Source organism: Terrapene carolina, unplaced genomic scaffold (genome assembly GCF_002925995.2).
Source record: "Terrapene carolina triunguis isolate 2854851 unplaced genomic scaffold, T_m_triunguis-2.0 Scaffold210, whole genome shotgun sequence".
Classification (NCBI taxonomy): Eukaryota; Metazoa; Chordata; order Testudines; family Emydidae; genus Terrapene; species Terrapene triunguis.
In genome coordinates, this window is record NW_020664561.1 from 44,491,925 (window position 1) to 44,503,413 (window position 11,489).

At 43.5% G+C, this 11,489-nt stretch overlaps 1 protein-coding gene across 11 annotated transcripts in view; it reads right to left on the bottom strand.

Moving 5' to 3' along the window:
* Positions 1 to 11,260, bottom strand: part of LOC113405005 (nexilin-like) — a 43,594-nt gene extending 32,334 nt beyond the window's left edge. For 8 of the 11 annotated variants that reach the window (XM_026655717.1, XM_026655724.1, XM_026655727.1 and 5 more), the window contains exon 1: positions 11,218 to 11,260. In XM_026655717.1, coding sequence (XP_026511502.1) covers positions 11,218 to 11,245 — 28 coding nt within the window. In that variant the 5' untranslated portion in view covers positions 11,246 to 11,260. Of the gene's footprint in view, positions 1 to 7,397; positions 7,481 to 8,048; positions 8,143 to 11,217 lie in introns of those variants that run through there. The other 3 variants (XM_026655720.1, XM_026655719.2, XM_026655721.2) reach the window with 3 other exon arrangements.
* Between the last annotated feature and the right edge of the window lie 229 nt (positions 11,261 to 11,489).

Below are 11,489 nucleotides of genomic sequence, written 5' to 3' on the forward strand. Positions count from 1 at the left end.
TCACCTCTGCTCCGCCTCCTCCCCGAGCACGCCTCCCCAGCTCTAATTCTCCTCCCCTGCCAGGCTTGCGGTGCCAAACAGCTGATTGGCACCGCAAGCCTGGGAGGCGGGAGAAGTGAAGCGGTCGCTGCGCTGGGAGAGGGAGTCTGAGCCGCACGTGTTAGGCAGCCCAGCCCAGGAACACTGTAAAAAAAAAATTGGGGGCACCGCTTTTTGGCGCCCCCAAATCTTGGCGCCCTAGGCAACCACCTAGTTTGCTTTCATGGTAGCACTGGCCCTGATCAAAGCGCACTATGGAACTTTTCATGCACAGCAACAGACTCCACGCAGACACTCCATGTGTGGTAGTCTAATCCAGGGGCAAGCAACCTATGGCATACGTACCAAAGGCAGCACGCGAGCTGATTTTCAGTGGCACTCACACTGCCTGGGTCCTGGCCACCGGTCTGGGGGGCTCTGCATTTTAATTTAATTTTAAATGAAGCTTCTTAAACATTTTTAAAACCTTATTTACTTTACATACAACAATAGTTTAGTTATATATTATAGACTTATAGAAAGAGACCTTCTAAAAATGTTAAAATGTATTACTGGCACGCGAAACCTTAAATTAGAGTGAATAAATGAAGACTCTGCATATCACTTCTGAAAGGTTGCCGACCCCGGTCTAATCTGAGGTAGATTTACACCCCAACTTGCTGCATGCTAACTGTTTATATAAACAAGCCCTTCATATGTTTTTGCTTGGACCTACACATAAATAAGTTACCCCTCATGAGCAACAATATCAGATGAAGGATCCTTCAGATTGGCCTTATCACTAGGAAAGAATCAACCAGTATAGTCTCTGTATGCTATGCTGCTTCTAAATAAGAGGGCATTTTGCTATGAGTGCCTTCACTAATTCCCTTGGCTAGGGGGAACTATTACTGCTTCTAAAAGTCTCACAGTTATATATCCCAGTTTTGGAAGGAAGCGTGTCCCAGTGAAAGCAAGTCCTTGTAACAGAAGCAAGACTTACTCTCTGGGAAGGCAGAGGCCTACTGTACATAGGCATTGTGTATTTTTACCCCATCAATGGGTGCTGTGTCTTCATTGTATACTTGGTCATGCATAACAATCATATCTCAGCTTTTCAGGGAAAGTTTGCTTCCTTGATATCACAATACTGTTCCAACTTTTCTGTACATATTTTTGGTTATTGGAGCCCTCCCACAGGGTTTCCCTTCTGTAGCATTCCCATAGTTGGAATGACAAACCTGAATATGATGGAGAAATGAATTTGTTACCTGATTTTGCTTCTTGGACTAGTCAGTCTTGTCATTTCATCGCCTCTCTAACTGATATATATCTAAAGTTACATTTCAGTTCAGCTGGGTAAAGGTACATCTCAGGAAATATTAGTCTAATGTTTTAATACTGTTAATCAAAGTTCTTAGACTATGTTTAGTCTTTATAAACAGTCTAGGTAGGGGTTTTCCCAGGAGGGGAAGCCAAACCTCCATCCTGTGATTGACAGGTCTGGTCTGGACCCTGGAGCTGCAGAGCAGAGGAAACCCCATTATAAGAATGGCTTGTCTGCATATAATGGAGAAGATTATTACTCAATAGGCTAAAAATGAAATCTTAACTATAGTGCTTGATGAATATCACAAAAACAGTAACAGATGTAAAACTAGGAAACAGGTTAGGCAATGTTATTGGTTTAGCTGCTATGGGAAAATATTTGAATCTGTGCAGGATTGTTTAAAAAACACAATTTACTTATCTTACTGGTTCTAAGATGAGGGGCGGAGGGGAAAAGACCGACTATATGATATGTCTTTACCAGCTATAATTGGGTCACTTCTCTCTCTCACACACACACACAAATAACTGCTATTCAGACAAAATTAAAATACAGAAAGATGTTACAAGACAGCAAAAATGTGATTCTTCCTTGTCAACTCTTAAGTTGAAAAGTCTGTTTAAACTTAATGTATCCCCACTTATGTAAGAGTTACATCACCCTTTAACTGAACAAAAGCTGTTGCATAGCCTTCATCAAATAAAGTTATTCTAGATTTTGTTTTAAAATATGTTGTCTATCATTAACAGAAGACCTAAGGCAGATTAAAACTGTCCTTATTTCCTATTTTGAAGCAATTTACTTATACTAGTTTGAAACTGTGAAAACGTATGTTTAGCAATAGATTAATGAACATTCTCATATAGATGATACAGATGGAGAAGACCTACTTGGGGACTTAGTGCACCTCTACTCTACCCCTAAATAAATTGCTATTTTCAGCAGATACAGGAAACAGAAAGCTAGGTTGAAAACAATGTATCTAGTTCCTCAATAACTCCCCTTTCTAATAGGCTCACCTACTGTCTTACTGGCAACTGTATAAACAAGTATTTTCACAGCATAGTCTTATGTTTACCATCTGTCTCCTTTTGATGACCCACCCACAGAGAAGATGGTTTCCTACTTATAAAACAATCTGTTGAGACTTGGAAATTTACTACTTGTGGTCAAGGCTCTTAGGGACAAGAAAGCACAGCTGTCCTAGTTAAGATATTTAATAAAAACTGAGTTTAATAAAGCTGAGAAGAGGACAAAGGAAAGGAGCATTCCCCCTGCTCACTGTTCATCACTTGAGCCCTACTTATACCCTGACTATAACTTTCTAAAACCACATCTTTTAAAATATAGCAAGATAAGGCCTAGTTTGAAACTACCACTAGCCTCTGCACAAAGCAGATAGTGAAAGCATCATACTTCAGCTGGTGTAAACTGCTATTGCTCCATTGACACTGGATACCAGCCTAGGATCTTGCCCCTAGAATCTTATTCTGCATTCATTCACTACAAAACCAACTCATATTTTTGCGTATTTTACATAAGAGAAACTATTTCCCCCCAAAATTACATGAAATTGATGTGCGTGTCTAGAATATCAACCAGTGATTAAACAAGGGGCTCCCACTGACCAGAGATGATATTCATTCTTCTTTTCCCAAACTTTTAAACTTTAAAAATCCAGTTTTATAAAGTGAAGGTGCTCACATTACAGCTCAAAGTTAGATGCATGACTATGTTACAGCTAAAGTATCATAGCGGAATAATCTTAGCAGACATTATTATGGTAAATCAGATTACTGTAAATGCTTTGCTTATACTGATAGACATTTCAAATAAGCACCATTATCATAGTATCTCAGTGGTATGTCCAAACTTAGGATAACCTTTTTTTCTGTATGATAGAGAGCGGCCTTCTTGTTCCCACCAGGTTTAAGAGAGTGGGGAACAATCTTAAGGTCTATGTTCCAGGAAAAATGTATGGGGAAAGGGGAGAATCTGCTCTGTTACTGGGAGAAGGCCTACTTCGGGTAACCTTACACTGGGCCTTATGTAGCAAGACTCTGACTCATCCCAATTTCTGGTGGTAGCAAATTTCCTTGAGTGAGAAAGCAACGTGCTCAGCCCTAAACTACAACATCCCACATTATTACAGATGCTGCAGCAGACTAGAGAAGCAGATGTGATGGAGACAGTTTGACGAAGGCTGATAGAATGTTTTAAAAATAAAGACTAGGACCTTGAAATGCAGAATCATATAGGGCAAGGATCCAGGGTAGAGTGTGGAGAACTGTTGTGATTTGCTTTCAGTAGTTTGCCCTTCCTGGAAAGTAGGACACTGCTTGTTGAACTAGATACAGTTTCCGTATAGACCCCAAGGTCATGTCCAGATAGAACACACCACAGTAATCCAGGGTGGAAGTGATAGATAGATCTCTGTAGTTACGCCTGCATTTGAAAGGAGAGGATGAAGTCTCCTGGCTCAGTAAAGATAAAAGGCATTTCTGGCTGCTGCTTCTGTTGGATAGTCCAGGAGTAGAGCTGACGCCAACAGGACTGAGAGACTGCATAACACCTTGAGGTCACAGCTCCTACTACTTCCTTGAAATGCTTTCCTCTGCTGCTCATCATCACGTCAGTCTTCCTAGACTGAGTCTGACCCATCTTTTTTTCCCCATCTAGGGGCTTGGCTACACTTGCGAGTTACAGTGCAATAAAGGAGCCCCGGGAGCACTAGCTCACTACCCGTCCACACTGGCAAGGCGCGTGGAGCGCTCTGACTCCGCGGCTACAGCGTTGCTGGTACTCCACCTCGGCGAGTGGAATAACGTTTGCTGCGCCCCCGCTGGAGCGCCGCAGTGCCAGTGTGAACGAGGTGTTGTGTTACTGCACTCTGATCGGCCTCCGGAAACGTCCCATAATCCCCTTAAGTCAAGTGGCCACTCTTGTCTTTGTTTTGAATCGCAGCAGGAATGCAGATATGCCCTTTGAAAGCTCCGTTTCTGACAGCCAGCTGCTTATCTGCCCCGAGACAAAGCAACCATTAGTGTGGAATGCTGTGAGTGAGAGAGAGAAGCGGGGGGGGAGGGAGAGTCTGCTGCTGTCTGAACTTACAAGACAGCCTGCTGACACACTCTCAGCCCCCCCAAAACCCATTCTCTCTCCCCCCACATACACACAACACAATCCCTGTCATACTCCATCCCACCCACCCCCCATTTGAAAAGCACGTTGCAGTCACTTGCGTGCGGGGATAGCTGCCCATAATGCACTGCTCCCAATGCCACTGCAAGTGCCGCAAATGTGGCCACGCCAGTGAGCTTGAAGCTGTCAGTGTGGACAGACTGCAGCGCTTTCCTACTGCACTCTATGAAGGCTGGTTTAACTCAAAGCGCTCTACATCTGCAAGTGTAGCCATGCCCTAGGTTCCAATTTACTTCAAACACTGGAACAGCTGGGAAATGGCATTCTCTCCTGTTCAGCAAGATATCCTTAGAGATGAGTTTAAGCACAGTAGGCTATAGTGGCTTCTTCAATTGAGGAAAATGGCTATCTTAAACTTTATGGGGCCAATACATATTTCCATCTACTTGAACATTTCCAGGATATAAATTATCAATTACTCATTGTCAAATCTTCAAAATACTTCTACCTTTTATCAACAGTATTTCTTACAAATATATATTTATTCAATTAGCAAAAGAGATCTCCCTTACCATTAAAAGAAATGTCAGAACAAATGACATCTGCAAAATACATTCTCAAACATAAAATTCAATTACAACAAAAAAATGACATTTGGACAATGATCATTTGAGAAAGCAATGTAAAATGTACTCATAAAATATGTTCCATTTTCAGATTACTTTTAATAAAGCCAAGCAGACAAAACTATAATTAAATTTATTTTATCTGAAAATATATCTAACATCAGAGATTGCACCATTTGGAAGCAACTTATAGAGACATTTTGGATGAGAACAGAGGGGAAGGAGGAATTTATTTTGTCATCCTTATTGAACTCAGACTACTGAGAGACAGACATAAGAAATGGCTTGCGCACACACATCTCTACTAAAGAGAGAGAAAGTATTTTTAAACAACTCAATCTAAATAACAATTTTAGCAAAAAGGTTAGCTGCCCAAATTACTGACTCCATTCATATTTCTTTCCTGGGCTCCTTTTGAAAAGACAAACATAATAAACTGAAAATTTTGAAATACTATTGAATTAATACTAATACAGCTCATTACAGCATTTGAGACCTGATTTAGTTGGGAATTGGTCCTGCTTTGAGCAGGGGGTTGGACTAGATGACCTCCTGAGGTCCCTTCCAACCCTGATATTCTATGAATCATTTTATGTTAAAAGTTGCTATAAATGCCCCACCACTTCACACTGGTCTAGATCACAGTTTTATTAAACAGGCATATTGCATTTAACAAAACATTAAAATGCCAGAGACTTGTCAGTTTTTGCTACAGGCCAATAAGTTACACTATCTGCTGTCCTGAACTCGGTCACAGTTTAAGGAGTAAAGACCATTTTGGTCTATCTGTCTCACTCATCACTGTTTCCAGGTAGGCCCTCTTGATTCTTCATTTGTATGTCATAAGTTATTTTGCTATTAATCTCAAAGCCCTTCTTCACGGGTCAACTATTTCCCCACATCCATTATTTATTGTTATTTAAAAAAAATTAGTTAAGTAAAATAGATAGTAATTATTTCTGTGCATAAAGCATAGAGAAGGGGACATATGGCTAAAACAGTGCTTTATTGGAGCTCGGTAGCAAAGCATTTTTTTGCTATGTCTATAGTAATGTTATCCAAAGGTGCCTTTTATTAAATTTAGTGAAAGTGAAGCAAGCAGCAGTGACCACAATTATAAAAATAAACAAATGAGTGCAGTGCTGGTTTGCGGAGTTAGATTTAGGGATATAGGCTGATGACAGCTCTTCCACCCCCTCACCCAGGAACTCTGTCACCACTAACCATGGCACTATTTTTAGCTTAGCATCTTATTTCCAGTGGATGTCTCCCTAGTCTCCAATCAGTTCTACACCTGCAAGTATTAAGAGGTTTTCTTTTCACTGTAGCCTGACATCTGGGAGTCAGAAAAAAAATCCCAAACACAGGTTAACCCAAGTCATTCAACAGGAATGGGTTAAATTCCTGAAAGGGCAGGGTCCCCCCACACACTGCTGTGGATGAGGAAACATAGGCCAGTGCATAAGACTTGCTTCACTTCTCCCCCTCAGACCAGGCGCAGCTCATTTGTATGGTAACAGTCCAGTCACACTGACTGCTCAGGCCTGTACTGTTCCAGCTGGCGTCCCCCAACGCTGAGCTAGTGTCTGACACAGCTCTCCTGCTGTCTAGCCCTGTGTGCGCGCTGCTGGGCTGCTCAAGCGGCTTCAAAGCCTGAGAGGGGCAAGTTGGGGGGCTGCCCCAGCGAGATGACACAAATCAGCGGTGTCCCTTTGAATCACAACGAAACAGCATCGCTTTGACTCAGTGCCCTGCCACTGCAAGGACCTGGTCTCCCGCGGGCTGTGTAATACTTGGGTCACGTTTCAGGTGTTGCGTTTAGGGTGCGGGTGCTGGGGGTGGCCTGTGATACGCAGGAGTCAGGCTGGGCGACGGGGTGCCGCCTTCTGGCCTTAATATCGCACACTATCTGACGCTCTGCCAGGGATTGGGAACGTCGCAGCCAAGGGTGCGACAGGGGGAGCCCCGGGAGAGGGGCACGAGGAGCCCCAGCGCAGCAGGCTTCTGGGGACAGTCCAGCTGGGGCTCACGGCGGAGGGGAGGCGGGCTGGGAGAAGCGGAGCCAGGCCCCGCGGCGGAGAGGAGAAGGGGGAGCCGCAGGACGGGGCAGAGGAGCAGGGCACGGGGAGGAGAGGAGTCGGTCTGGGCATGGTTTGGGTGGGGAAAACCCTGCGCCGTGCGCCCCGGGCTGGGAGAGCGACGCCCTGGCTGCGCGGAGCGGGAGCCGCGCCGACCCCGCTGAAGTTTTCCGGAGGAGTTTTACGCGCCGCCGAGCGCCTTACCTGGGGGTCCTGCCCGCGGCTCCGGCTCACGCTAATCCCGGCGGGCGGGCGGGCTCGCTGGAGAGCGGCGGCGCGGCTGTGGCGGCTGCTGCTGAGCGCCCCTTGGCTGCCGCCGCTGCCTCCGGCTCTGCAAGTTTCCATAAAAGTCCTGGTGCGCAGCCCGCGCCCGCATTCCAGGCGCGCCCGGCCCGGCTGCAGCTGTCCCGACACACGCAGGCAGGCAGGCAGGGCCCGCCGCGGCCCCCTCCCCTCCGGCACAGACCGACTCAGCGCGCCTGGGGCAGAGCCAAGCCCCCGGCCGCGCCGCATGGGGCCAGCCCGCCCAGCCACGGCGGCTGGGTTATTTCGGGCTGGAAGCACCACAGGCTATAAATAACCTGGGGCTCTCGGGAGCAAAGCGTTCCCGGGCAGGCTCCCCCGGGGCCGGCCTCCCAGCCATGGTTACTTGAAAGGGGGGGAAGGTGACCCAAGGAAGCCTGGCCGGTGAGACAAGCACGGGACCAGTGCAGCGAAACAAAGCGCGCCGTGGGCAAGTGGCACCTGCCATGCTGGGCAGAGGTGAGGCCGTGGCAGGTAGATACCCAGTGCGCCTCAGGTATGTGGAAGGCACCTATCACCCTAGTGTCGTCTAAGCAGTCAGAAAATACTCACCCCCAGCCAGCCTTTCCGGGCCTCTTCCCACACAAAGTTCTGCCCCACGGCACGCGGAGAGAACTCACTGGCGTATGCTTTGTGAGCAACTGTGCTCTGGGCCTCAGGCCCTAAAGCCCTGGGGCATTTTATAGCATGGAGCCCATGAAAGCAGCCAGCTAATAATAGTATGTGACAGTTAACTGTGGTGTAGTGAGGAAGAGTCCGGCCAGTGCCAGATCTGTAGAACTAAGTTAGCTACCTAATGAAGAGTATATAAATTATTCCAAAACAGCCATTTAGGGAACAGAAGGTGCCTGTCTTCCATGCCCTAGAAATTAAGAACTTTTCTGTACTAGATGCACAAATATAACTTTAAAACTTGAATTTGAAATATACTCCTCATTGCTTTAAACCCTACTATAGATTTCTTCCTTTCTTAGATTATAATCTCTCTAAGGCAAGAGGGACTGTCTTCCTAGTTATCTATTGTACTGTGTTTAGTACAGTGGATTTGACTTGGTTGCATACACCTTAGAATAATAAATGATACTGCAGTTGACAGTTTGAACATCAGACTGGAAACAAGGCATAGTTTTTTTTAAACACTGAAAGTAAGTAACTGTTGAAACAATTTACCGAGGGTTGTGGTGGATTCTCCATCACTGAATTTTAAATGAAGATCAGATGTTTTTCTAGAAGATCTGCTCTAGGAATTATTTTGGGGAAGTTCTAGAGCTTGTGCTATATAAGAGGTCAGACAATGATCACAATAGTCCCTTCGGGCCTTGTACTCTCTGGAGATTTAAAAAAAAAAAAAAAAGTGAGTGGGGAGGGAGGGGACACAAGAATTCCTCATCCTTTCCTCACTCAAGTGGCTGAACCAATATCTCTGAACTAAACCTTTGGGTTAAAATGAAGATGGGATGATTTAACTTGACTTCTTTTTAGATTGCTCATAGCTATTTGAAAGAGAGGGTTAAAATAAAATGTCCTGTGACCTTGTGTTACTGTGTGTGGCTACAAGAATTAGATGGGAAAGTACCATCTATTCAGGTTGTTAAAATGACACTTTTTGCCCCACAAAACTATTTATAATGTACCCATCACTGTGGAATCTGAGAACTTTAAAAAATATTAGTGCATCTAAAAAATATTAGTAATCTTTGCTCCTCCTTTCTACTAACAAGTATGATGGCTTAGAGCAGGAGGGGTGTCAAATTAATTTAGAGGAGATCACTAGATTCCATATCAATTTATGGTCCTGGATATAAATTCATAACTTCATACACTACTCAATCTAGACACTAGGGAGGTTTGTATAAGGGAAAAATATAGTTTATGTAGTAACTACACTTTTATTTATAACTTTCATATGCTGTCATTATTCAGTGAGAAAACCCACTTTCCTTTAGGCCACCTGTTTCTGTTCTGTTTCTTTGCATGCATTCTCTGTTCTGTCCTTCGGCTTTCTTTCCTTGCAGCAACTTGCAATTCTCATCCCTTGAAGGCTTCACTTCCATCCCCTTTCCCATTAGCTGTTAAGAGTTAACACCAATAAAATTAACAGAGGACAGGAACATTCACACCTCATAGTCACTGTTTCAGACTCTCACAGACACTGATATTGGCTTACACTCTGTAGTAGTGCACCCTCACCTCATAAGTACCATCTCATTTTTGATTGAAGTGGCCTTGTCTCTAATGCTCCCCTACTGGGCTCTTCCTTTGACCTGCAGTGGCCTCTCCCAGCCTGTTTCATCCCCCAAATCCCCTCTTGATGTTCAGTGGTTTGGCTCTCCAGCCATGTCACATGAAAGTCTAAACTTCTTCCAGGCTACCACAAACAAATCAAATAAAAATCAAAAGAAGTCTTCAAACTAATGTCCTTCTACCCCTCTGAAGCTTCATTGTAGTTCCCTTATTGACTTTACCTCAGGGCTTCCGCTGCAGGAACCTAACCTGCTCCTATGTTCTTCCTCCATTGTTTCCTAGCTCTTAAACCCTATCCCAGGGCTTCTCTCTGCCAGAGAGACCTGTCTCCTCTGCAAGTACTCTCCAACCAAGCTTCCTCTTGCCTCCTGGCCAAAGGAGGCAGAGCTATTAATTACCCCCCAGGTGCAAAGCATGACTAATTGGGGTTCTTTCTCTTGCCTTGCAGCTGGTGGGGGTTAAGCCCCATCCAACACTCCAAGGTCTATGAAGGTCCCTCATGCCACTTACATTCATGACACGGTCTAGATCCTACCTCCAGGCTATATGTTTGTCATTCTAGGTCTAGATCTTTTCTTCACTTATGTTTTGGTTGATAGAAAAAGGAGTAATAACTTTTAAACTACAGGACTAAATGACACCAATTTTCTGTTAGGCTTTTGCTAGATCATCAGCTTACCATGCTGAAAATCATGCTTGGGGATTGTTTAATGTGTAGAATTAAACAAAAAAGGGCCATACTATCAGTTTAAATTAATGCACCTAAATGAAACATGTTCTAATAGTTTCTGCTTCCCTGCTTTTTCTTTTAAATATTTAAATTAAAAAAAAAGAGTTTGAGAAGAAAACCCCAATACCTACAAGTTTAATTGGTGCCAAAGCTGGCTGCAAATAAAATATTAAAAGTACACATGCACATTAGAAGAAAACCTAATTAAAATTTAGACACATATGTAAGGAAGTACTGGAGTAGATATGCATCAGGCTGGTCCAACTACATATAATGAATGAGCATTAGAGCAAATATATAGTATTTTTTTGCTTTATATATGGAAATTCATTGTATAACTCAAAATGAGAATTATTTTTCTTCTAAAGTGTTTTCATTGAATTGTTATATTTGATATAAACATTTCATTTAGGCAGTAGACAGTTTACCAGTATGCTTACCATTAGCCAACTTGAGTTGATACATGCCTAGTTTGTAAAAACCAAAAGACTACGTAAGCGAAGTAGAATAATCATTAACCTATTAAAAGTGAGATTACAACTAAATCACAGCTAATATAAATATCTTAATTCTTGTATCATTTAATGTTTCTGACTGACCTTAGCAGTACCATATGGCTTTTGCATGTAACTTGCTCCAACTAGCATCGAAAGTTGCATTCAAAAGTAGCATGTTTGAACAAATAAATTCAGTTCTGATATTATGAAATACTACATAAACACTACTGTAGTACAGTAGGAGACATACCATAAATGCTGAAGTGTAACTTTGGCATTCCTGCTTCCCAGGATAGCAGGCACAGGTAGAAAGCACTTCAGATATATGTGGCTGGTTAGCAACAGATCTTCTTTATGTACTTTCTTCTAGGCAGCTATGCAAAGGAATTAATTTCTGTGATAGAAGCAGCCAGCTGTAGGATGAACTAGAAAGAAAAAAATTACAGTCCAGAATAACTGCATCCATGAACACTGACTCCTTCTCTCCAAATTTGTATCCATTTTCCTCAGCACAGTTTATTG